Below are 27256 nucleotides of genomic sequence, written 5' to 3' on the forward strand. Positions count from 1 at the left end.
ATCACAGGTCAATGCCATAGTTTAGGGGGCAGATTTAGGGGGGAAAAAAGGTGGAAAAGCAGAATAGGGGCAATAAGTAGGAGTAGCTGATTGTTAGAGCAGCAGCAGCTTTGCTGTAAGCAGTTGCCAGTTTTCAGAGACTTCTTCCAAACAATTGAAAATAAAATAAACTGGAAACGGAAGAGCTGCAATTCGCACTTTGCTGTCCCCGGTCCCCGGCGGAGCTGTGGGCAGGCAGGGCGAGGCTCCTGCACCATCTCAAGGAGAGCTCGGGCACTGCAGCTCCGCACACGGGAACGCACTGGAATCAGCTTTGTTTCCCATTTACCGCCCTGGGCACTGTCTTAAGGCCGTTTCGTCAAATTGAGTTTTCCCCCCTTCACTTGCTGTAGAAATTCATTGATCTTTTCGTGCAAACAGCAACACTCACCTTCTGTCTGCTGGGCTGGATTTCCCTCCTGTGTCCTGCTTTCCAAAATCATCAGGATTGGTGCTCGCCTCCCTTGGCTGCAGGCAGGAAAACCCCCCCAGTTCGTGTCCTTGCCTCTGATATTCCTCCTCTGTTTTGTGCTATTCCAGACGGGTTGCAAGGACAGATCCTGCCATGCCTCACCCAGCAAACCTTTCTGGAGGTCACAGCACAGAGTTTAATGTGCAAATATCCAGCTGTGGGTCAGACCCCAGGCTCTGGAGAGCAGAATTTTTCTTTCTTGAGAGGATGGGCAGCACAAGGAGTCTGCACCTTTACTTTCCAAACAGATTTCCAGCTCACCACTGCTGGGAGACTGGAAGGGGTTTTCCAAAATCACTTTTTCCTTCTGCTTACAAGAAATGAATTCTCTCTGCTGAAAGCCCTTCTGCTCATTGCATAATTATATCTTGGGTTTTAAAAAATTTTAGAGGGATTGTAACCTTTGCCTGATGTTTTTCTCCATCTCAGTCTCTGCTCAGAGTAGGTTTTTTATGCCTTACCCAGGCCTTTTGGTTCAGGTGTTTTTTTCATTATCTTCAGCAGCAGTTATTTGGTTTGGTTTTGTTGTGTTGGGATTTTTTGTTTTGAATTTCTTGCCAAACAGTCTGGAGCCTTTGGGACATAATAGAAATAACAGACTGGGGATGTCAGGCAAAACCCCTTAACCTTGTAACACCTTATTTATCTCATAAGTGAAAAACTTTCAGGGGCTGTAACTGAGCCAGATCCGGACTCTCATGAAATTTGGGCATTGTTGGTTGAAATTCTGATGATTTAGAGAAAGTATAAAAAAAAAAGAGAAAGAAAATGGACTTTACACAAGACACACAGATAAAGCAGCACAAGGATGGGAATCATCATTTAAATGACCTCATAAAAGTAGTACCAACTGTTCTGTGAGATCAGCAATGGCTCTGCAAGTGACTCTGATTCACTGCCAATAAAAGGGTTGGAACAATTTTCCAAATAACACAAACCAAACAAATCCTGCAATATTTGTTTGTTCATATCTTTCCTTAGTTAGCAATCAGACTGCATTTAGAAGCTATTACAATTGGCTTTGGGATAAAAGAAATTCTGATTGCCCTTTCCTGCTATTTTCCACACTGCTGGGATGCACATCTGGCAGTGGGATGAGTTTTGGAGAGGTTTTGTTATTTCCACTACAACTGCTTTAAGAGCACATTCCAATGGGGAAATCTGATTCCTAGAACCCACAAAGCACCACTACACAACTCTCCTCAGTTCCCTCATTAGGAATTGTTGTTATTTTCTGCCACTCAAATCTGAGAGAGTTGACTTTCATAATATTATCTGTCAATATTTACCACCTGTCAGGGGAACTGTCTTCGAATTCTCACATGAAAACTGCATGGTTTTGTTGACAAACTGGAAATGGAAACTATTAAGTCAGCTGGTTCCTCAGCAATCTAAAGATCAAGCTTAGCAAAGGATAAATATAATGTATAAACTAAGGGAGAAATCAGCATTGAATACAGTGGGCACTAATTTTTTTTATTCTAACCAAAGCATGTTTTTAGTATGTTAACTTTTTCATAGTCTGGATTTACAGTTCACAGAGCTTTCTTTGCTGAGTGACAACAAAGCAGCAAGCCCGGCTTATTCCCACATTATTTCTATTCCATCCCTTGGAAAGTTTAATTTTTTATCATCTCTGAAGCATCTCCTGTGTACTGAGAGGGGTTAAGTGGCTTGTTCCTCCAGCACACCCTCAGCAGAAACGCTGGGACAATTCACTGGGAGCAATCCCTGGCTGTGAAGTCTCTCCCACACACCTGGGAGAGCCTGAGGCTCTCCTTGGATCCAGCTGTGCCTTGTGCTGAGCAGGACCCTGAGAATTCCTCAGGCAGCTCCATCATCACCCAGCTGCCTCCTGCCTTATCTCAGGGCTGCTGATCTCATCATTGAGCTCTCCCTCAGGACAGGGGGGCAGAGGGACCCAGTGAAAGTCACACCAGGAGGGAATCAGTTCATGGGGAATCATTCCACCCACAGATTTTACCCACATTTCAAACCACAGGTTAAAAGCAGCCACCTGGAAGGTGTTTATGGATAAAGAGCCTGCAGGCACCAATCCTTACCAAAGTTTCCGTGGCTGTCTCCCACAGGCAGAGGAATGTCCTTGACTTGGTGGCACCAGCACAAACCTCAAAACCTCTTTGTTCAACTGTCCCCAGAGGAAAAAACCACAGCTCTCACCTTGGCATGTGCATTTCCCCCTTTCCCTTCCCAATTCCACCATGGAAAGAACTTACAAAATCACAGGGCATGAAGGCACAAGTGCTGCTGCCAGATTGGCTTCGTTCCCCATAATGTGTTTCAGCCATGTGGATTTTCTGTGCTTATTTGAAGGAAAGGAAAAAAAATCACAGCACTATTGTATAAAGTGTACAGGGAAGTATCTGGGCAAGAACTGGGGAGATAAGCACAGGCTGGACAATACCTTAAAACACTGAAACCAACAAAAACTGGCTTGGAATCAGTTTTGAGTTTATCAAGCTCAATCCTCATCGGTGCTAGCACCAGCAACAAAAATGTCAGTTAAACTCTGGAGAAAAAGTTAATTCTCCTTGGCTGATATCACACTCACAGATAGCAGAGAGGAAACAGAAGAACTGGTGTTAAAGTCATAAGTAGAAAGATCTTGAAGGACTAAAATTACTGACCTTTTGGAGGAGGAAAAAGCCCCCAAAACAGCCCATGCATTAGTCATAATGAAAATATTGTGCATAGCACAGCTTTCCAAGAGATCTGGCTCCGTGTCAGATCCACCAGGGAGTACAAGAACTGTTTGCTTGCCTTCACTCAAGTAACAGCACAAAGTGGAGATTGCATGAGATCCCAGAAGGGTCCCTGGAGGATCATCTGCTCCATCCCCCTGCCCAAAGGAGGATCAGCTCCACCAGTGCCATTTCTGACATTTGTGTACCCATTTCTGCACCAGGTCTGTGATGGAGGCACCACACCCTCACTGCAGCTCACCAACATCTTCCCATTCCATCAGCTCCATGCACCTCTTCAAAAAAAGAAACCAGAACCGTCCCAGTCACTTTAGAAAGTGTTTATTCAAAAGCTTCATAGCACCATCTTGTTTTTTAAAACAACCAAATAAAATGCAGCAATTAAAACATTGTTTTTTCTGTTGAGCATGACACTAACTCCACCTGTGAACATATTTATGGTTGTTCTTGCTAAAATAACTGAAAAATAGCGCTCCTGTGCACACAGACATAGCACTGGCCCCTGGGGGGGTTATCCAGTCCCAGCTCAATAATGGAAGAATAAAACCAAGTGGAACTGGATACCTCAAGGAAACCATTCCCCTTCCCAATTCTGCTGGAAGAGAAAGTTTTCTAAAGGTCATTTTTAGCAGTTTCAATTCATACATCCCCTCCAAAACTTCAGCAAAACCTAAACTGTAAATATATAAAATATTTTTGGGGAGTTTTTATAGGACAAGCCAGATCATAATTGGTTAATTATCTCAATATGTTTGCTCTAACAATCACCTAACTATTAATTCCAAAGGGCCTTTAATGCCCATTTTTCCTAGGGAAAACATCAGTAAAGATAATTTTACTACATTACTACGGTGATTCGCATTAAAAATTTCAGGTAAAATCAAACTGCCATTGACAGCACTTATCATCTGCTTTCATTGTGAGGTTTTTTTCCTTTTCCCTTGTGAGTTTTGGAGCAGCCTGTCTGAGAGCTGGGATCAGTGAAGCGCTATTTCCCAAGGATCCTTAACTTACATTTCAGGAATAGGGACCAGGCCGAGGGCTCGGTCTCGTTATCGTTTGGCTATGGCTTCCGACCACTGGAATTCTCTATTGCAGCTACTTCTGATGGCCATGGCGAGGCAAATGCTCCCTGCTTCACTTGGCCAAGGCCCCCATGGGGTCCCAGGCTGGCAGCACGATGGGCTCCTGCTGCATCACGGCCAGGATCTCCTCGGGCACGTGCTTCTTGTCCACCACCACCTCGTACACGTACTCGGAGAACCAGTCGTCGGTCATGATCAGGTAACCTGGGGGAAAAGAGCATCACAGCTCAGAGCCACTGCAGGAAAGCAGCCACAGATAAGCCTCACCTATGAGTGATGCATTAAACAGGGCCTGGTCACCCTGGTTATCTCTCAAAACACAGCAAAAAATATCTCGAGGAAGTTAACATACAGGATGTACTTTGTGTGCACCTCAAGGTCAGGCAAGAAGCCCACCAGGAAAAACAAGAGCCAGAACATCCATAATTTATGTTTGCTCTGTTAAAATGGGCATTGAGAATACTCAAGGGAATTACAAAGCCTTTAAGACAGAACATTACATTTGAATCTATTGAAGCTTTAGAATTTTTCAGGTGAATACCAACCTGTTCTAAGAAAACTTTCTTGGTTTAGTTTTTGCAGTAAGAGGCAGCCACTGCTTTCCTGAAAGCCATTTAAATCACACTTAGGCTGAAGCAAATTGTCTCCCTTAATATGAAAATGACAGTGAGCACCCTTGAACTGGGAGTGAGGGAAGTCACTTCAGAGGTTTTAGCAGAGAGCTGCCTCTGGAAACAAGGTATTCCAGGTGAAATGGGAATATAAGAGTGGCTGTGAGAAAGGAAGCATTTAGGAGAGAGAGATGAGAAGGCTTTATGTAATAAAGTTCCTTGTGTCCTTATATTGTATCATCACACAATCAAATGAAACAAGAAAATGTTCAAAGAATGTGGACAATAAATGCATCTATCTCCACCATCTTGCTTCTAAAGCAAGAGATCAGATAATCCCATAAATTAAAACCCCTATCAACTGTAACCCGAGCTAGAAGCCATTTTGGAAACACTGCCAAAGGGAGCTGCCTTGATTATCCTCTCTTCAGGATATGAGTTCTTGGGACACACAAAAACCTCTCACTCCCAAGAGCCAACAAGTAATTGCACCCTGAGAGGATTAATGAACTCTGCCTCTGACATCCTGTCCCTCGCGGCCGATTGGGATCGCGGCGTCTGAGCGGGAGGAAGCGCCGAGCACGACTGCAGAACATGCAAATAACTCAGCTTTGGGGAGGCCTGGGCACTGCAGACCCACACTCACACACCCTACACACACCTGGGAACCCCCTGAAAGTCCCCAAAGAGCCTTGGAGCTGGAACTCCTGCCCAGGGACAGCAAACAAACAGCATCTCTGTCCCAGGGCACTTTTGGGATGAGAGATGCACACACAGACACGGGGTGTCTGTTCCTGCAGGGGAGCAACAGCCAAGACAAGACATGAAAAGCCCAAAGGGAGCTGACTTCTAGCTGGAGATGAATCCTAAAAAAGCTCCTCTCATGCCAAAACAAGCAGATGGACCCCTCTCCACAGTGTGATTTAGTACTCTCCTCTTCCTTGCTTTTAAAAACAGATATCCGATGGGATAAGCTGGGTTCAAAGTTAGGCAATAACGTCCTGTGTGTCTCCAGAACAAAGGACTACTCAGAATAATTCAACTTGCCTGTGTGGCTGAAAAATAGCCAATAAAACAGAAAGGAAATATTTGATTGGGAAGTGACTTTTTTACCTCAGAAAACAAGCAATGTTTGTCAGCAGCTGTGTTCATTCCTGGAGGAAAAACACACAGGGTTCCAGAAACGCTTATACAACAGATATAAATGGAATTACTAAATGTTTAGGAGAGGCAAAGCTGGGCTGGTTCACAGGGGTTCCCTTTCTCCAGGATAAGCCACAAGATTTCAGTTCTGCCACTCTGGAGTGTGAGCATATAACTGACACCATCCCATAATTCCCAAACCTTTCCAGTCTTTCACCATTCCTGTCAGGGGAAACAGGTGGCACCTGGCACCCTGGACTGTACTTGGGAAAACAGGGAACCCCACATGAAAAAAGCCTGCTCTTTCCTCACAAAAAAATAATTTCTTTGCTCATTGTTCAATGACTCCAGTGCAGTCCCTGGTGTTCTCTTGCAGGCTGGACCCATGGTCACCCTGGCCAAGAAATCCTGGGAGCTGGGGCACATCCCATCCCCACACCCAGCTGGGATGTGCCAAGTTCAGCATCATTCTTGGCTGACTCTTCACTGATGTGGACTCTGGTTTCTGGTGCTGGACTTACCCAAGCACAGCTTCCCAATTCCTTAACAAGGCAGATAAGATAAAAATCTTAACTCTTATCACAGTGAGATACAGACTCAGTGGCACTAAAAGACAGCTCAGGCAAACTCTGAGTCCTCACCCTCCTACACAGCTACTCCTGGACACTGCAGAGTGGAAAATCAGGGCAGCAAGGAGAAGAAACCCCATCAAGTTGAGTCACAGTCCCTGAAGGGATTTAAATGATGTGTAGATGTGACATTTGGGGACCATGGTTCAGTGGGGACTTGGCAGTGCTGGGTGAACAGTTGGACTCTTTTGCACCTTAAAAGGGCTTTTCCATCCTAAATGGTTCTGTGACTCTCAGTTACCTCTCCCAGGGTTTGGGAAGCAGCCCTGGAGGACATGTCCCATTGCCTCTTGCTCCAGAGCAGCTCATTTGGCCATACCCAAGAAAATCATTCAGGGATTCAGTTCCCTGGAAAAAAAGCAGTCTGAAATAGAGGCAAGCATCCTAATTCTGATGGGATTTTCTGTCAAGGCTCTTTTCCAGGGAACTCCCAGAGCAACACAAAGCACAGTCAGGGAGCAAGACTTTCCAGAGAGCAGGGTGTCCCCTGGTACATGAGGCACATAAGGGACAGTGACTCAGCCTGCAAAGCCACACAGATGCCATGGGGACAAGATAGGGCAGGGTTATTCAAGTCACTCTGGGCTCCTATTTTATTTATTTCAAAGGAACAACCAGCTCCTCTTCACAGCTCTAAAGGTCATTCTGGAGAGGTGAGTGTGGGTTTGGATGCTGCAGCACAGCAGTGCCACAGCTCAGTCCCAGCCCAGCAGGCACCACCTGGAGCAGTGTCAGGGTTCAGCTGCTGCCCTGAGCCATTGATGTTACCCCTCAGCATTGATTTGGCTTCTTCACTTAATCCAACATTCCAAAGAACATTTCACTGCTGTCATATTGCTGAGCCTTGAAGGCTGGACATCAACAGTTTCATTGTTTTGTGAAGTCTGAAGATTTTTATTGAAATACTTTGCTGTGAATGGATACAGTTAACTCAGAACAGAAACTACTGCAAGACCAAGAGGGCACAACATAAATTAAGACACTTCCTAGAATACTCTATGTTTTCCTCTGAGTTGTTCATGTTATTGAAAAGCTTATAAATAAGACCACATCCTAAAACAGAGTTCTCCAAAAATAGTCTATTCCCAGAAGAAAGCCAAGACATCCTGGGAAAGTTCTGCCACACCAAGTCTTACAAGCACAACGTTTGGGATTAATGTGCAGCAGAAAAATGTGGCCAGCAGTGACTTATTCCTGGGGACACAGAGTCTGGCCTGGCACACTCACCACTGAGGCTGTGCCATGGCTGAGCCCACATCTCCTCTCACTCAGGAGATAATAAAAATCATGGAGTTCCCCTCCACTCCACGTAGGAAGAGCTGCCTCATTGTCCTTGCCACATCCTTATTTCCAAACATTCAGCTTTCTGCTCTCATGACTATAAATTACCTTTATTGCCACGGTCCTCTCCCCAGGAGTTTTCCACTCTCCATTTTTCAAATGCATCTTCTTGCCCATCCTGTGCCAAAACAAGCCCATGACAGTCAGTGGTGAAGGAGAGGCCACACCTGAGCAGGCAACCCCTTCCAAACCCAGCACCAGGAACACACAGAGCTCTGCTCCTCAGAGTCCCAATGGTTTCTTGCTAATGCCATTTTATAAAATACTCATCTACCTACTTAGATAAAATGTGGTGAAGAAGAGTCTGCAGTCAATATTTATTTCATCAGGCAGCTGAAATTTAACTAAATTCTAGTTTGGACTTAACTGACTCACAGAATTTCAGCTGCTGTCCCTGTCCCCCATCAGGGAATGAGGGAAATTAAACACAGGATGCACAACTTGCCTGAACTGGAAATCAGAGGGAAGGAATAAGGAAATGTCAGAATTCAGAACAGCATTGGTAAGAGAAGTGCAAACCCTTGAAGAATCCAGCTGAAGGACACAGCTCCAAGTCTGGTGCTGTGCAATTAAAATATTTTAATACAAAAAACTAACCTAAAAAACACCCCATAAATCCATTTTTAATATTGAATGGATTATTGGTGTAATGCTTCTATTCTCCCTTGAAAAGAGAACACTCCTTAAGGTGGGACACTTGAGAGCTCCCAGACCAAGAATGTCAACTCTGGATGCTCTCAGAAATTGGGAAGAGCACATTCATGTAGAATAACTTTTTAACAAAAAGGTGCATTTAATCCACATCAATTTTTGATGATGTAAAATTGTAATTTTTTTTTTAAATCTTCAAAGCCTTTTAATAAAAAAGTAAGTAAAACCAAAATATTACATTTTACAACTCAGATTCTCAAAGCACCTTCAGTTAAGGTTTTTAAGCACTACCTACAAAGTTTTCCTTGTTTTTCAGTTGGATATTTACAGAGGTGTTTGTGCAATCTGATACATGGTGGAAACATTAAGAGCTCAGAATGCAGAAAACAGGAAAAAATTGAGCTGTAAAAAGTAACTTGGAACGTTCTTATGACTCAGCAGTTCCACCTCAAGTCTCAAAACTCCACAGCTCAGGCAAACTCGTTCAGTGCTGTGCAAGCTGCTATTTCTCAAGCCAAGGTCAAGCTGGACAGGAAGAGATCACTTCAAAGAAACTTTAATAATGACAGCTTCTGGAAATAAATGGAAACATCAACCCTGCAGATAACCCCAAGTTGTAAGTTTTTGAATGCTTCTTTTTACTTCATTATGTGCTTTGTTATGGTGCCAGGAGCAGATCTAACTGTGGATTCATCTCAGCCTGCTGTTTGCCACAGAGCTATGCTGGACACCACTTCCCCTCCCTAATTAGAGGTCAGAGATCACATGCCAGGGAGCTGCAGGAGATTAACCCTGCTGCAAATGCCTCCTGCCAGCATTTTAACAGGAGCTTCAGGCTCTAAACCAGACTGGACTAACCATGCAGTGGTTGTCCAATCCAAGTTTGCGGGCAAAAGGAAAAAAGTCCTTTGAGATGTCTAAAATTCTTCACTCCTTGTTAAATATTTATAGTTCTGAACACTCAGACACAAACAACACAAAGGGAATAAACAACGAGCCTTGTGCACCAGGGGGTTGTGGCACACTTTGAGTGAGCCCAGGACACAAAGAATCTCTCAGGATATTCCAACACATCCCTGCCAGCACCAGAACTCCAGGAGGGAGACTCTACCTTCTCAGTGACAGCTGTCAGGACCATGGCATGGGTCATCAGGGACTCCCCAAAGATCAATCGTTCTGCTTTGTTCATGTTCTTGATGGAGACACCAAACACCAGCTCATGATTAAATCTAGCAGAAAGACAAATAAGCCAGTCTGAAATAGAGGCAAGCTTCCTAACTCTGATGGGATTTTCTATCAAGGCACTTTTCCAGGGAACTCCCAGAGCAACACAAAGCACAGTCAGGGAGCAAGACTTTCCAGAGAGCAGGGTGTCCCCTGGTGAGAGAGATGAGAAAGGATGCAGGGGGAGTGCTGACAAAGTCAGGGGATCAGGAGACTGCCCTGTGCCAGGAACATACAAGTTCAACCAATTTTAATGTCAGAATAAATGCAAAACCTGATCCCTTTAGGAGTTTCGCTCACCATATATTAGACATTTATATAAGTAAGAATATTTACAGCTACTCATAGTGCATCTTAATAGGATTCAGATTAAACTAACAAGTAAAAAAATTCTTCTGCTGCTGAATTACTTAAATATACTCTTTTGGGGTTTATAATCCAATGTAGAAAGAACTAAAGCACTGTTCATATCCTCACTGAGGATCCCAAATGACAGCCTGGTTTGATTCTCTACTCACATATTCAGGTCATTGATTCCCAGCTTGCCATAGAAGTGCTTTGCCACATCACAGCCAAACCACACAGCCTGCAGAGAGAAGGAAGGGTCATGTCTGGGCCAAATCCCAGGAGCTTTACATGGCATGGGCTGCACTGTGCCACCCACAAAGAGAAACCAAACCCACCTCGCCATCCTTGATAGATGCTGCAGCCAATTTCTTCAGGACCTCCACAGGCTGGTTGTTGTAGAGAGTTTTCCTCCCTCCAGCCATGTTGCCCAGGTACTCCACTGTGTAGAGCCTGTTGTAGGGGTTCTGGGGTCGAGGATCATTCACTAGACAAATCTGCCAAAAAACCAAGATGTCATAAAATACGGTGCAACATAACTGCAATCCTTGAACCTAGAAGGATTTCAGGGAATGGCTTTTGTCCCAGCCAGCTGTCTGCCCCATTAGCAAACAAGCCACTTGGCTGAAATAAGAGGTTTCTTAAGGTTGTGCTTGTTGGGCTTTTTTTGCTTTGTTTCACAAGTTCACCTCGTAACTGTGGCAGAGCAGCTCTGTGTGTAATTCCTTCTCTAATGCCTGCCTTATGACCTATTACAACTGATTAGATCACTGCATATTTTATCATTACAAAACCCTTGTGGACTGCAACACAAGATCCCAGATAATTGAGGGGTAGAGCACAAACAGCACAAACAGGGAGAATAAACACACTGACTTGGGCAAGCTGTGCCCATCCCAGGTGCTGCAGACACTGGCAACAGTGGAAAATAAATGGCTTAGCAGTAAAAAAAAAAGGCCTTGGAAAGTTTTCAGCATGCCCAACCTTGTCCTCCATGTTGAAGTAAGGCTTCACATGCTCGTTGTAGAACTGCACCGGGGTCATGGGGCCGTACTTGTGGTAATTCTTCTCCTTGTCGCGGAACTCCCAGCAGAAAGTCTCCGGAGGGCTGCCCAGGCAAGTGCTCACTATTCTGAATACCTGCCCAGAGAAGCAAACAGCTGTGAGCCTGCTTGGACATGCAGCTGTGCCTCTCCTACCACAGCAATGCCACTGGAGCTTGGATTTCTCCATGTGAGAACCAGTGAGATCTTAATGGTCGCCTTTGAACACGCACACATCAATATCTGGATTCAGCTCCTGAAATCTTGGTGGTTCAGCAGTTCAAAACCAATCTGAAAGGCCTCAGGAAAATCAACAGAGCTTCTTTCTCCACCCTCACACTCCATGTTCTCAGGTAAACCGCCAGGCAAAACAGAAGCTTACTGATTCCAGGTTACCCTAGGAATGCAGCAGCCCAAAGCAAAAACAGGACACTACCCAGCCTCGTTACAACATTTTATCAGTAATTCTGAAGCTCCTCCAACACTGACAGAGAAACTTACTCAAATTGATTCTCTAAAGGCTTGATCATTCAGCATCACCTGCTCCACCAGCTGGTTTGCCCCATGCAGAGACAAACCAGACCTTTTAATGTGGGCATTTTATCCCAGTGTTTCCCTGTACTAATTCATTTTTTATTGTAATGTTCATTTGGATTTGAAAGATGGGCCTTTGCTTATTTTCAAAACCCCAGAATAATCTCCTCATCTCTTTTAATACATTTAGCATCTGTTTAGGGCTGAGCTGGCAGGTTATGCAATTTAATTCCATCTCCCTGCCTGCTGCCTGTGACATCCTTTGCAGCTGGCAGCTATCTTTGGATTTTTAGCACAAAAAGTTGACCAGATTTCAAGTCATCAGCCTCCCTGAACATCAGAATATAAAGCTGCACTTCAGAACCACTACTGTACTTTCTCACAGGGCTTATCAGAAAATGTGCCAACACTGGCAGTGTAACCACATGAGTGTCTTTAAAGATACAGAGCAGGACCTGCCACAGGTACTCTGGGGACAGGGAATTTAATCACAGTTAAACAGGTTTGAATCTGTTTTATTTCAGCTGACACTGATCTTTAGCTCTGTCCATGTCCTGAGCACAAGCCTCTTCCTTGCAAGGAACCTTCAGGTTACTTTAAATAAGAGGAGAGGGAGTCAAATCTCAGCTGCACCTTTTGCACTGGGATCCAGCTCCTGTGGTCTGTGCCAGCCTGCCCAGCCTGGCAATCTTCACACTTACACAGCAGAATAGACACAACACCTTCCCAAAGCTGATTTAACTCTTTCTGGAGCTGATCCATGGGAACTGGCTGTATGTTAATGTGCTCTTTGTGCTGGCAGCAAAAGGAGTGCAGTGCTCCTGCTAAATAAAGGTGTTCTTGCTCCGAGCAAATTAAGAAAACAAGTGAAAAGATTAATTACAGGTTGAAACCAGGGTGTGGGCATAAGGCTTCTACTGCAGGAACTCACACATTTCTCAATAAATATGGTAAAGAGCAAATATAAACCCCTGAACTACTATAAATATTTTATTTTGCACAGACTGCACAAAAGGCACCATTTGCTGTGGCTACACCCACATTACCTCAGATAACTGCAAGCACTGAGAGATGAGGCCATGAACACAAAATAAGCAAGAAAAATGCCTGAAAGGAGAGCAGCAACCAAGCCAGAGGAAGGAAAACGATGGAGACAGAAGTCTCCAGTGAACAGAGGCACTGGAGCCTGGAATGGCCTCCCTCAATTGTTTTGCCACCACACCCAACATAGGCCCTCTCTTCAGATCTCACAAGCTTCCTCTGCCAATAAATAAAATAAGCATATTTAAACTAAAAGGTGACTTACATTGCCCTAGTGACAACTAGAAGCAAGATAAGGCAAAGATAGAGTGGCTTGTGCTAAACCCCAAAACAAATGAGGAGGGGAAAAGGAGGACACTCCTGATAAGGAAGAGTCTACAAAGAGAACAGCAAAGGAAGAAAAATTCTATTGCATGAACTGCACTGATTTCAGCTTCTGACCCACTGTGCACTGGTTTGATAAGAATGTTTATACAGTTCTGGAGTGAATATTTAATCCCATGTTCCATAACAATTGCCCCATTTCAGCTGAGTGCTGCTCCCAGCAGGAGCAAACCAAGATTTGCTATGCAAATAGAACCTCCCAGAACAAAACCAAATACAGAGGCAACACCACTCATACACATCCAAACACATGCAAACCACCTGTACTACTGCAGGAGAAAAGGCTGTGGTAACCTCAGAGAATGAAGCACAACCATTTACAGAACAGAAACTGCAATCAGTGAAGAACCTTTCATGCCAGTTCCAGCATCTCTTGTCAGAGGGCAAGAAGCTCTAAATCAATGAGGAAATATTTAGCAGTGAACTGTGTGTCCATGCCCTAAGAACGACCATCTCTAGGAAGCTTTTGATGTTTGCTGCAGAATCCCCAAGGGCTTTTGGACACACACTGCATGTACATTGCATTAATTCACCTTTGAACCAAGTGCAGATTGGCAACATTCTGGGGTAGGCTCAAAGCACAGCATTCTTAAAGCATGAATTTCACAACAGTTTTGATGAAACCCAAGGAACACAAATCAGTTTTCTTCTGCAACCCTAACCTTAATTAGATTATAAAAAGCTACATAATTTTACATGAGGTGCAAAGATGAATTTTCAAAACCTAAACCAACACATTACTGTGGAACTAAAACTCTACAGAGATAGCCCAAGGTATGTTCTGCCTAACAGTGATGTTGAGTGGATTGCAGAAAAAGCCAACACACATCACCAAAACATTTGATTTCTTGACTCATCTAAAGACATACATTAACCACTGGGTCACTTGGCAGTGTATGTTTGAGAAACAAATTAAATACTTTTTTTAAAGTGCATGAACTCAGTCACACTAAAGCAGCCCCAAGTTTAAGTTATTTTTGGCAGTTTAGGAATCAAGTATGAGCAGCACAGGATGAGAAAAGTTATGTGGGTTTGTGTGAGCAGGAGGAGGTTGAGGCACTGCAGACACTGACAGTGATGGAGTGAGCTCACAGCCAAACCCATGCTGCAATTCATTGCTCTGCTGCCCCCCAGGACCAGCCCTCAGCTGGGCTCAGCCCTGGGCAGGCACCTCCCTTTTGTGGTTCTTTTCTGCTCTCTTGTGGGGAATCCTTGCACAACACTCGTGCTACAAGATTTGCATTCAAAGCCATCAGAATGCAAATTTCAGCCTTTCCTGTTATTTCTAAGAGCCAGACAGGGCAACCTTTTGATCTCTCAAGGCACAAAATGCTGCTTTTCCTACAGCAAGGTGCAAATGGCTGTAAAATATCATTCTGAAACCTATGGATTCAAAATCTTTGTCTGGAAGGATTAGAAAAACTCAGGATGAAGCAAGCAACAAGCCACTGCAAAACAAATTCACTTGAACAGCTCCAAAACCACTTTGTTAAGCAACAAGAGGCACTTGTTTTGGCTACACAACAAGAAAAGAAGCAATCTCATCCATTCCAGCCTTGTGTTCCAAGATTCATGTCACACCACTTTATTTACCTCCTCTATCATCATGTCCATGGCAGCACAAAGTTCTCCTTTGCTTCCTCCACTTTCCACCATATTTCTTAGCCTCAAACAGTATTCTCTCATCTGTTTAAAGAGAAAGTCACTTTGTTATAAAGGGTGTGAAAGGTGTCACCTGATCATTTTCAGGACTTCCCATCTGCTTGTTTCCAGCACCTATTTTACTCTTCACAAAAAGTTTTCAGGATGAAAAGACCTTTCAGAGGTGTCATTAGAGATTAATTCATTACCAAATAACAAGATAATTGAATGCTGTTGAAGTAAAATACAACTAAAAAATTAACAAATAGTCACAATTCAATTACCATTTCCAACCACCTCCATGTGAGGCTTGCAGCCATTAAGCTCTCAAAGCTTGATTTCCCTCAGTCCCACAAGTGATGCCACAACATCCACACACACCAGCACGCCTGTGACTCACAGAACACACTTTCCTCACACTGTCACATTTATTTTGCAATTCTAATGCATAATTGATCTCCTGGCTGATGAAAAGAAAGGGGCATTTCCCCACTGCATGCACAGCTGCAGTCAGAGCAGCACAAGCTTCCCATTAGTGTCACCATCCATAAGGCCAGGAACGGTGATGGGGCTCCCTCAGGAGCAGCTGCTTGGCCATGCTCGGGATTAGAACAACACTGACAACATTTAAAATGTCCAAGCTCATTCCACCACGTATTTTGCATTTTTTATGTGGATTTCAGCAGGCAGTTCTCCCTGAGCATGCAGCATATGAACTGGAAAAAATGTAGCAAACTGTAAAAAATGTTTTAATTGCCTTTTCCATCTAGCTACCTACACCAGCCTCTTCCCAGGCTAATTCATTTCTGCAGTTCAGGGAGGGAGTTAACACCTTCCTTCAGACAAAGCTGTGCACTTCTATACTGAAAGCTGATTTTTAACATGCAGCATTTTTAAAATACATTTTTTTCCTCCATCTTTTTCACCACATTTGGCAGTCATCTCTAGAAACCTTGGCACACAGGGAGCTGAGATACTTGAAAGGGTGGGAAAGAGACACTTAGACACCATGTGCTGGTTTTGCAGAAACAGATTTTAGCAGCCACATGTCAGGAAATCTTTGGAAATCTGAGGATTAGGAATAACTGCTACTAAAACCACAAAAGGTGCTTTCAAGGTACTGAAGCCTGACAATGGACTACTTCCATGATCTCATCTTCCTGCTCCATGTTTCAAGATGAACATCAGACTTTGCTGAGACTTTAGGCTGCTTGTAAATAAATTTAAGTTGCTGAAAGTTGCTGAATGCACTTAACACTTTGGCCAGTAAGGATAAGGTGGTTAGGAACATTTGGAGCAGATTCATTCCCATCCCCTCCCCTAAATTTTATCATCTAAATCAATTTTACCTTATGATTCAAGATCTCATTCATCCTTCTGGTAGCCTCTGTGGTGTGAGACTCTGGGAAGTATTTCTTGGGGACAACACCATACTTCTCTAAAAGAAATAAAACTACAGGTTAACAATTGGCTTTTTCACACAATAGATGCCCCTACTGTTCATATCTACATGAACGATAAAGAGAGTCTGGGTTTGTGCAGAGATTATAACAGAAAGGCTCTTGCTTAAAGGTTACAAGTACCCAAAGTTTACTTTTTAATTTGTGACTGAATCTTGAACTCTGAGCTGCATTCCACAGGGATCCCAGTAAGTGGAATCCCTGAACTACTCACTATTATTTAACTCAACAGTTAAAAGTTCTGAATTAATTAGTGCTTTAAGAAGTCCTGTTGCCCTGGGAAAAAAAAAAAAAAACAAAAAACAAAAAAACCCCACAAAAACACAAAAAAAAAAACCAAAAAAAAAAAAACAAACAAAACCTTGATTACTTTAAAATTAATCTCCTGAAATACCTTCTAAAGAACCGGGCCTCCTGTGAATCACTCCATGTAAATTATCTAAGGTCAAAACTGACTTCCCAGTCTCCTTTCCTGCTCAACATTTATAAAACACCAGCAGCAGCTCATGGCTTCCTACATTAGAGCACCACTCACAGATCTCACCATGCAAGGCTCTGGATGTAACAGCAGCAGCCAAAATCTCTGCCCTGATTAAGTATTTATAGCAATGGGAAGAGGAAAAAAAGGAACCTCCAGGCTTCAAAGAAACAAATTCCTTTTGTGATTCTAAATTTATATTATTGCCTTGTTGATTTACAAAGGTGTCACATTGCTTCACAACACAAATGAGAGCAAGTGCTGCTGTAATTAAGTATCTCCAGCAGCGTGGGTTCCTCCTGGAGCTCTGTAAGACCAGCAGTGCCACATTCCACATCAATTCCTTCTCACTGATCTTTACACCAACTTCAGGCTGCAATTCCAAGCAGTTTTGCTTTGTAAACACACCTGGGTCCAGCAGGGGCTTTTCCCTTACCATGTGCCCTAAAGACTGTACATGGCTATAAATAAATGAGGTTGAGTTGATGACTGCAGGAAAAGGGGATTGAACACTGTTATTAACCTGAAAGTCAGGGCTATCTAATTATTTGTTCATCACCTGAGCTTTTATCATCAACAGAACTATGCAAAAGCGATGCCAGACAAGATTTAAACCCAATATTTATAATCTAGCCCCCAAAAAAGTCTTTGATTAAAAAAAACCCCACAGTGGTTAATGGCATCATGTGCCTTAGCCAATTCCCAGGTCTCAAGGTCAATTTTTTACTCTATTCCATCCCCCATTTCTCAAAGCAGGCTGCAGTTTCAGGAAGGGCTCCCTGTGAGCAGTTCTCTCACCAATAATGTTGACCAGCATATCCCACTGTCCACCATCATTGGTGGGGTTGGAGAGCAGGAACTGCACCAGTCTCCCTTCCACTGGCTCCTTCTTCTGAGCTGTTTCCACAAAGGCATTTAAAAAGTAGTAACAACGCTCAACCTGAAACACACAGGTAAAACAACCCCAACCCTCGTAAGTCTGATATATTATGCATTAATTAATTGCTGAGTATTCAGTTCTTTGCAAGCACAGAATACATGAAGCAACTTTCTGCTCATCCAATGAAATCCTCATTTTCCCCTCCAGCATTCCAGGGGCTACCCTATAAAATTCTTTGTTAGAACAAATATTTAGGAGTGACTTCACACAGAGCTTGAGGACAGGGGAACAGGAAATGGGGAGCAGAAGTTATGCAATGAAGCCTGACCCAAACCAGCACTAGATTTGCTTAATTTCCCTTAGGGGGAGGAGCAGGCACACACGAGCACAACTGAAACCTCAGAGCTACAGTCATGTTTCCCCTGAACTACCAAATATACAGAACTCTTGACAAAAAAGTCTTCTACTACTCCAAAACATCAACATCTTGACAACTTTCTTCTCAAGCTGAAAGTCCCACTGTGCTCGACCACCTGCATTTAAAACACATTTTTAAGGAACTTTTGAAGTTTCCTCTCATACATGCTAAAACAATGCAGCCTAAAAAAAGCTCTGTCCCAACACTAACACCTGATTGCATAAGCAATCCTACAACAACCTACACAACTGTACCTTATCCCAGAAAAAGAGATAGGACTGGCTGAACTCAAACTCTTCAATGTTGTATTTCTTCATGAAAGGAAGACGCATTGCGTTGAGGCAGGAAAAGATCCAGCATCTCCCTGAGAGATCAAAGGAACAGGAATTAAAGTGGAACACCTGTGCTCAGGAGCTGCACGACAATTCCTTTCACCACGAGATTCATGACACAGTTCTGCCTCGAGCCTTTGGCAACACCAAAGAGCTCTGAAGGTGTTCTGAAATCTTTCATTGCAAGCACATCTCTCAGTTACACCATGCAGGAGGGAAAGGAGGCAAACGCTGCGGGTCTAACGTGTGTTATTAACTTAAGGAGAGTCTAACGTGTGTTATTAACTCAAGGGGATGCTGCAGGAATTCGACTTTTCCCCGAAGCCCGGACAAAGGGCTCCGGAGCACGATCAGCATTAGGAGTCAGCCCCCAAACACCGCCCCCGGCCCCGAGCGCCCTCACCGGAGTTCTTCTGGTTGGTGACGGGCTTGCCCTCGTTGGGCACGGCGTGCTGGAACACCTGCACCGTGTCCTGCACCACCTGCCGCTGCAGGCACACCTCCAGCGGGTCGTTGCATGTGGCCACGTTCTGGGCCAGCAGGAACTGCGGCTCGGCCCGCAGCCGCCGAGTGAAGGCCACGGCCTTCTCCGTGCTCAGCCCTGCGGGACAGCGGGGCAGGGTCACGGCCGGGCCACCGGCACCGCACCCGGTAACACGCACACACCCTCCCACCGCTGATAACGGAGAGCCTGCGGTCCCGTAACAATGGGCACGTTATCCCTGCCCACAGCCCCGGTAAGGTCCCGGAATGCCTCGTTGCCCCCGGTAATTCCCCCCCCCCCCCGCCCGGCTTATTGCTGAGGTATCCATGAGTCTCCCACCCCTCGGTAATGGCCGGTAAGCCCCTCGCTTCCCCGGGAATTTCCGTTCCCTGACTCGCTGTTAAGGTACCGATGAGCCCCCCCGCCCCCATCCCCGCCATGGACAAAATCCCCCCCTCCCCGGTATCCGCCCTCCATCGCTGAGGTGCCGCTGTGCCCCCTCCGCCCGCACCCGCCCCTCACGGACGGACCCCCGGCCCCCCCTCACCGCGGGCGTTCATGGCGGCACCGGCAGCACGGTCCCAGGCGGAAGCGGCTCTTATAGCGCCGGCACCGGAAGCCGGAAGAGGGGCCCGGGGCCGCGGCCGGGGGCGAGGGGGGGAGCGGCGGCGGGAGGGCGGACGGCGAGAGGCGAGGGACAGGATTAGTGCCGGTGGGGCGGTCCCCCACAGAGAACCCTCACGCCGGCGCCTGATATCGGTGCATGGCGGCGATCCCTGAGAACGACCCCTTACACGGACCCCTCTCGGCGGCCCCTCACAGCGAGCCCCTCACAGGGACCCCTCGCAAAGATCGCTCACACCGGCCCCTCACAGGGACCCCTCACATGGACCCCTCGCACAGATCGCCCACACTGTCCCCTCACATGGATCCCTCACAGGGACCCCTCGCACAGATCGCCCACACTGTCCCCTCACAGGGACCCCTCGCACAGATCCTCACACTGGCCCCTCACAGGGAGCCCTCACACCGACCGCTTGCATGGACCCCTCACACGGGCCCCTCACAGGGAGCCCTCACACCCACACAGCCCCGGCTCCAGACCCTTCCACGCTTCCTGCAGTCCATCATCTCCCCGCCCCACAGAGGGTCAGTGCTGGGGGCTGTTTGTGGCACAAGCTCGTGTCAGTGCCAGGGGCACAGACTGGGCACACTATGTCACCAGAAAGGTTTGGGACAGCTCTCCACGGCTCGTGGTGTTGAGGCCAAGAGCCCAGAAACATGAGATGGCACTGCTGTGACACCTTGAGGAACCTCCCTGAGCACTGAGGAGTCAAGGACAGGCTCTGGATCACACTCCAGATCAAGCTGCTGAATTTTCCTCTTGAGGAACTGCCTGCTCCTCTGAGAAGAATGCTGGTGCTTCACTGCCTCAAATTGATTTACAGCACGCAGTGTTTATTGACAGCATTAGTAATGGACAATTCCAAGGCATGATGAGGCCTCAACAGCTTTCCAGGACCTTGAGAAAAGTGCTTGAGTGGCACATTTGCTGGGGGAAGGGATGGATGGAGATGTTTTCCACCCATCGTGCCGCTGGAGCAATCACACTGGGACTTCACCGTGTGTCATCGAGCACTTGGGGCTGCCCCAAGCCCTGGTGAGCCACAGAGATGGGACATGCAGCAGCAGTGCTGAGTGCCAGGCAGCTTTTGCCCTGGCAAGAGAAGCTGAGATGCCCAGAGGATCATTGGGAAGGGGCAGAGAGTTGGGTGGCCATCACCCCAATGCCCTGTGGAATGGCACTGAAGGACAGAGAGCAGCTGTCAGCACAACACCTCACTTTATTGTGTCCATCACAATGCAGTAGAGATTGCTCTGCAGACTGATCCACATCCCACATGCCTGACTGCACATGCATTCCTTGTTGGAATAAGCTTGGAGGGCAAGAGCTGGCATCACCTCATGAATGGTGCTCCAAGGAAAGGTTCCCAGTGACCAGTTCTAACAGTTCTGACCTTCTAAGCAGCAGCTTAGAATCAACAGATGCAAAGAACCACTTATATTTTAAAAAAACCTTATAAACTTGATCCCAAAAAACCAGTTTCGGTGCTTTATCTCATCATCTCACACAATGGCTTTGGTTGACCACTAGAAATGATGTTTTCTGGGTGTTCTTTACCTGCAGCAAAATGAACAGAAGAAATGAAAAATCACCTCCTAGAAAAAAATAAAAAACACAAGTAAGTTGAATTCATCTGGGCTGTGTTCAGCTCCAGAAAGCTGCCAGCAGGCTGAGGATATGATATTAGGGATTTTTCCCTTCCAGTGGTTACACACAGAAAAGGGCAGGATTTTTGTGTGTCCTGTCATGTTCCCAGGGACCCCTTTCTGCTGGGACAGGGCTGATGTTCACCAGCCAGAGCAAGAGCAGGGTGGGTTTATTATACTTAATTTTAAAGAAGGAATTCATTTGGAATAGGTGTGAATAAGCAGTGAAATACTTACAGAGCTGTTTCTTTTGGTTTCTTGAAGCACTGAAAAGAAAAGAAAAAAAGCAGCCCTGTTATCATTCACGTTTCCTGGCCGTGGGGATATTGTTACAAATGTTGCAAGTACATAATGCCTTCCACATGAAATGTCTAATGCTTGGTTTGTCTACTGGTAATTCTAAAGCAAGAGGTAGTTTGTAGCAGTTTTCTAACTGTGAAAAGCAACATTATGAAATAGAATAGAAAAGGTAGAAAAAACCACAGGGCACTGCAGCAAACAATACTATTTTTTTTCCTATGAAATTAGAGCTTTCCATACCTTAAGAAATTTATCTATTCGAGCCACAATTCCAAAAAGTATTGTGATTGTAACCACCACGACAGCAGCAATAACAGCCTCCTTGGGAAAAACAGGTTTTTTATCTGTCAGGAAAGAAGTAGTTGGATATGTGAGAAATTTGTGCAGTCACATAACCCAGAACACTTCACAGGACTGTGGAAAGACATTTCCCACAGCTGTCACTGCTGAATTAACTGTTGCTCTCCCTGCTGTTCAGAGACTGACTCTGTGTGTTAGTCCCCTGGAGAGGAGGGTGCTGAGCCTGTGTTTTAGTGAACTGAAGAAGGATTGAAACATCAGATCCTGAAGAAGATCCCCCAGGCAGTGTTACGCTCAGAAACAAGGCAGCCCAGAGGTACCACTGACACAGGTAACATTGCTTCCCTCCCTGTGCCAGGAGGACAGAAATGAAAGGGACAGAGGTGATTTAGTGTCACCAGTCTGAGCCCTGAGCACCCAGCCCCTGGAGTCACCTCTGGAGCACAACTTCTCTTGCCTTCAGCAGCTCTTTGGGCATGACAGAACCCTGTGGCCACAGTAAGATGCTTCACACAAGACCTGAGGTGCTTTTAACCCACACTTGAGTGTGCCCTGTCAGCGTGGGAGGAGCAGCAGTGGGATGAGCCTGCCCCAGGTCACACTTGCCAAATGCTTTTGAACAACAACAGGTAGAGCAGGAGAGGCCCTTCCTGTGCTGTGGTCCCAGGCACAGGTGCAGGGAGAGCTCCTTGCTGTTGCTGTGCCCTCAGAAATCCACACAGGGAATTTTCACACTCCACTTACACTACGTAATAGAAATGGATTGTTGATATTATAAAAGAGAACAGAGAGTCATTTGTAAAGCTTATTAATCAGCAGCAGCCTTGCTACCTTCAACGATGAGGTGGAAATCCCTTGTCCCATTTCCCAGGCGTGATTCCACCAGGCAGGTGTAGGTCCCATTGTCAGATTTCTGCACTTTGCTGATGGAGAGCTGAAAGACCTCGCTGGTCTGGTACAGCTTGTGCCGATTTTGCTGCAGGGTCAGGCTCTGGCTGTCCTTCAACCAGGTGCTTTGGCCTTGAGGGTTGGATTTGGAGTTGCAGGTCAGGGTAACATCTTTCTCTTCTTCCACGTGCAGGGTCTCCTCTCCACTCAGATGGGGAGGGACTGTTCACAGGAATGCATTTCAACAGGTCATTAGTAATGCTGCTCATAGAACCACAGAACCATTTAGGCTGGAAAAGCCTCTTCAAATTGAGTTCAACCTTTAACCCAGCACTGCCAGGGCCACCACAAAACCATGTCCCCTTGTGCCACATCTACACATCTTTTAAATCCCTGCAGGGATGGTGTCTGCACTGCTGCTCTGGGCAGCCTGTGCCAGGAATTGATGACCCTTTCAGTAAAAGAATTTTCCTTAATACCCAATCTAAGCCTCCTCTGGCACAATTTGAGGCTATTTCCTCTTATCACTTTTTACCTGGGAGAAGAGGCTGACCCCACCTTGCTCCAACTTCATAGAATGCCCACATTTACCACAAAATAAGTTCCCTTCTCACATCCCTCGTGCTCCTTGTTCAGTGGTCTAACAGATCACAGTAGTACAGCCTTTCCTGATCCCTGGGAATGAGGAGGGCAGTCATTGGCAGAGACTTTCACTCCAGTATTTCCTCTGCCCTGACTTGTATCCTTGGGAAATAACCTAGGTGGAGGCAGGGAAATATCCAGAGTATCTTTCTTAAGGTACCCACCCACTCCTATAAAAGAGCCCTTAGATCAGCCATAAGCACCAGTGCAGGAAGGGAGTGCCTTATCACGTGATTTATCTCCTCCTAAACGCATTTTTTCTCGGTGAAGACAGCGTACAAGGGTGCAAAACACCGCCCAGACAGAGCTGCTCTGCCCAGGACTCCATCCCACCCCAGCCCTTCCACACAGGAATCGACTCACACCGCACATCCAGGGTCACAGACACCTGCCCAGCCCCAGACAGAGCTGCTGTGCCCAGGACTCCATCCCACCCCAGCCCTTCCACACAGGAATCCACCACAGCAACTCACACTGCACATCCAGGGTCACAGACACCTGCACGGCCCTGTCCCGTGCCAGCCTGCACGTGAAGGTGACCCCGTTGTCAGACTCGTTGACTGGGGAGATGCAGATGTTGCTGATGTTCACTTTATTCCCATCCTTCAGATCCACTTGCCCATCCCCGCGGTACCAGAGCAGCTCCTCGGCCTGGCTGCTGTTGTGCACGAGGCAGGAGAGGGAGATGGCAGGGCTGAGCCCTGTGGACAGGGTGAAGTCAGCAGCCTGGTTATTTACAAACAGCTCCACACCTGCAGAAGAAGGAGGACAAGGACATTTAAGCATCCTGAGCCATACTCTTCCCACAAAAACTGCCATGCTTGCTTCTCCGTGCCTCCACCTTGAAGGAGGGATGAGACTTTCAGGTTTCAATCTGTTTTCAGGTGGAATGTTAGTTTTTGAGACAAGAAGGTGTCTTCATCTCAAATCTCCCTCCAGTTATTTAAAATAAAAATCAGCCTTTTGCAGCTGGCTGCCAGAACAAGGCCTGACCTGTGACAACAAAATGTCTGAAGCCAGGACTTGTGACACCCAGCAAAAGGTCATTCCCATCCCATCACCCTCCTGCTGCCAATCACTGCTGCAGCCCCACTGTGCTCACTGTTTGATACTCTGTTTTTCAGCTGGAGCAGGATGCCCTTGGGAGTATAAATGAGTTCATCAGCCCCTCAGCTGTATCCTGGCTGTTGCAGAGCTGCAATTTGTCAAAGGTACAAACCTCAGGACATCCTAAATGAACAAGCAGTATGGGAAATAAATTATTGTAATGGGATGGAACTTGCTACTGCAACCTGGGCCATAGAATAATAAATTAAAAATATAGCTCAGATTATAAAGGTATTAAGGTCCTGTGAATATAAAGAAGCCTGAAGTTCCCTGTCTGAAGGTGTTCCCAGGTGGCCAAACCTATCACACTTATCACTGCTTAGAGCAGGTTTGGAAACTGTGGCTTCATCATCCTACTGCAATAATGCTGGAAAACACTGACATTTCTCCATTCCCTGCTCTGCTATTCTCAAATCAGAGGTCAGTTTTCAGACAGTCCTCTGGGGATGATCTCCAGAACATAAAAATGCTGCTGTGGCACATCACCCAGCCCTGGGCAGTTTCAATAATTGGTGTGATGGGGCCTGGACAAAGGCAGGATGGATTTTCCATTGCTTACCTGTGGCTACACATGCCAGGAAGGAAACAGCCAGGACGGGCACTCCATGGGGGATGGTCAGGCTGTGTCTCTGCACCATCTCGGAGCAGAGCTGGCTCTGTTGGAGAGAGAATCACAGCACTGCTGCCTCTGCCCAGGGCTCGCAGGGGTTAATCCCTGCAGCCATCAGAACCCCGGGGAGAGCCCCACAGCAGGCACAGGGTCACCAGGGAATGAACTGAGTCCATTGTTGCAGGGCATTTTCCACTCCAGAGCAGATTCTAGGGGTTTTATGTCTCTAATCTCCATTACATGAGTTTGCTGTCCCTGATCACCTGTCAGGCAGGGGAACCCATCTCTGGATCAGGTAGCACTGGACTTACCTTGGGAAGAGTCTCTGGAGAGGCTGCTTCTGCTGGGAAATGGACAGTTCTTTCCCCTCCTTATTTATAAGGTCTGAATTTTAATATTTTATGATCGTTCAGTAAGAAGTGAGTCTATAAAATGGGTTCAAGGCCTCGTTCAGTTCCTGGATTTCTGAGCTCCCACAAGACTGAAGTATTTGCTGGGCTCTGCTGGCTGTTTTATGAGACTTTCTGAGGCAATGAGTAACTAATGAGAGAGTTCCTGCATCAGCCATAAAGACTTTCAGCCAAAAATAATACCTTTTTCCCCCCAGCTTTCCGTGTGTTCACAGCACTGTTTCAAGCCACAGGGATTTTATTCTAGATTATTCTAGAGCAGGAGTAGACTCTGATTTGTCCCTTTCTGCCCAAAGCCCCATTGCCATGCCCTCCTTTGAGTGGAAAATGAGAAAATTCACTGATTCAGACTTTGAACTGCATGCTGGCAGAGGAGAGAGCAGACACTGTCCTGCTCACCAGTGTGTACCCCCAGGCTGCTCTTGTGCTTGGCTCAGCCCTGGGCACCCCCCAGCACAGAGCAAGGGGGTCTGTCCCTGCTGTCCCCTCTGCTGGGACAGCTGTGCCTGGGCTGTGTGTCCAGGGCACAACTGAAGCACTTGGCTATGTGGAAATCTGTCTGGGGTTGCTGTTTGCACCCCAGCAGGGTGATGGTGACGTGGTCACAAAGCACAGGGTCCTCACAGCCTCCAAACGCGTTGTCACTGCTGCCAGTGTCCTTGCAGGCACATCACTCATCAGGAATGGGCTCAGCAGAGCCATAAAATGCATTTCACAAGCAGGAGGAGCCTGGGATGTGTCCTTGCTGTTTTCTTGGCCTGTGGACGCTGTGTCCCAGCTCAGTGACACAGAAATGGGCAGGGAAGGCTCCTGCTCAGGGGCTGCTGCCTGCACACACAGCACAGGAGCACACAGCACTGCTTATTTGTGGGGCTGCTGCAAACAAGGGTCACCTTTGAGTGTTTCTTAACAGAATTCTTTCTGTGTTTATGGGTTTACCCTTAAAACCAACAGGAAATAATTCTTGGTTTAAAAAGTGTATGTGTACAAAAATCCCTTGAAGAGAGAGTTCTCAGTCCCCTTTCTAAAAAACTGTCCTGTCCTTGTAGAATTCAACTAAATGTTGGCTTATGATTCAGTACAAATTTTAATCCAAATGCTCTTCCTAGGAGTAAAGTAATCCCTGTGGTTTGGAATTAAACTGAGTTGAAATAGAGAGGGATTCAAAGGAATGGACTGGGAAATGGCTCATGTGCTCCCACCACAAGGTGAGCCAAAGGCAGGAAAGTGAAGTCTGTGCTCCCTCTGGTCACTGCACTGATTGAGACTCTGGAGAAGAAGGAGGTGGTTTGGAGTAAGTGAGGATGTATAGAAGGAAATAGTGGAATTTGGGAGTTTTAATGTAGAAATTGCAGTAGGGGAGAAGATTGGCAGACCACAGCTGTTCTGGGGGGGTTTGTTATGATGTGAGACCCAGCACCAGCTGGGACCTGGGTCAGATTCTGTCCCAGCAGGTCCATGACAGGCACTGAGGTGAGCTGAGGTTCATCTGGAGCAACGGCACTGTCCTCATTTGCAATGGGCTCAGGATCTGCTGAAGGAAGAGGGACTAGAAAATCAAGGTGTTGCCTGGCCAGAGGCACTGGAAGGCAGCTGTTTAGACCAGGTAAGAATTACTTTCGCAATGGCTTTTTACACTTTTCTTTTCATACAGGGTGTAATTAATCTTGTGGGTGTCTAATTACTGAGCTCTAGAGTTTTGTGGGTTGCATTCTCCACCTTTCCATTACGTTTTTTGGAGGGACACAAACCTCATGTTCCAGAATGCAA

General features: G+C 46.1%; 2 protein-coding genes across 2 annotated transcripts; both read right to left on the minus strand.

Moving 5' to 3' along the window:
• Window positions 1-3539: 3539 nt before the first annotated feature.
• BLMH (bleomycin hydrolase) lies at window positions 3540-19560 on the minus strand. Its single transcript, XM_058817759.1, has 12 exons — window positions 19506-19560; window positions 18878-19075; window positions 18397-18506; window positions 17643-17784; window positions 16256-16344; window positions 14859-14951; window positions 11248-11403; window positions 10602-10760; window positions 10437-10504; window positions 9806-9923; window positions 8092-8161; window positions 3540-4523 (listed from the first exon to the last, which is right to left on the minus strand). The coding sequence occupies exons 1-12, from the start codon at window positions 19516-19518 to the stop codon at window positions 4372-4374; spliced, it is 1368 nt and encodes a 455-aa protein (XP_058673742.1). The 5' UTR covers window positions 19519-19560; the 3' UTR covers window positions 3540-4371.
• A 1455-nt stretch (window positions 19561-21015) lies between these two features.
• On the minus strand, window positions 21016-25104 carry TMIGD1 (transmembrane and immunoglobulin domain containing 1). Its single transcript, XM_058817633.1, has 6 exons — window positions 25026-25104; window positions 23833-24111; window positions 22661-22939; window positions 21770-21873; window positions 21467-21495; window positions 21016-21140 (listed from the first exon to the last, which is right to left on the minus strand). The coding sequence occupies exons 1-6, from the start codon at window positions 25102-25104 to the stop codon at window positions 21137-21139; spliced, it is 774 nt and encodes a 257-aa protein (XP_058673616.1). The 3' UTR covers window positions 21016-21136.
• Between the last annotated feature and the right edge of the window lie 2152 nt (window positions 25105-27256).

The sequence above is a fragment of the Ammospiza caudacuta genome, chromosome 20 (genome assembly GCF_027887145.1).
Source record: "Ammospiza caudacuta isolate bAmmCau1 chromosome 20, bAmmCau1.pri, whole genome shotgun sequence".
Classification (NCBI taxonomy): domain Eukaryota; kingdom Metazoa; phylum Chordata; class Aves; order Passeriformes; family Passerellidae; genus Ammospiza; species Ammospiza caudacuta.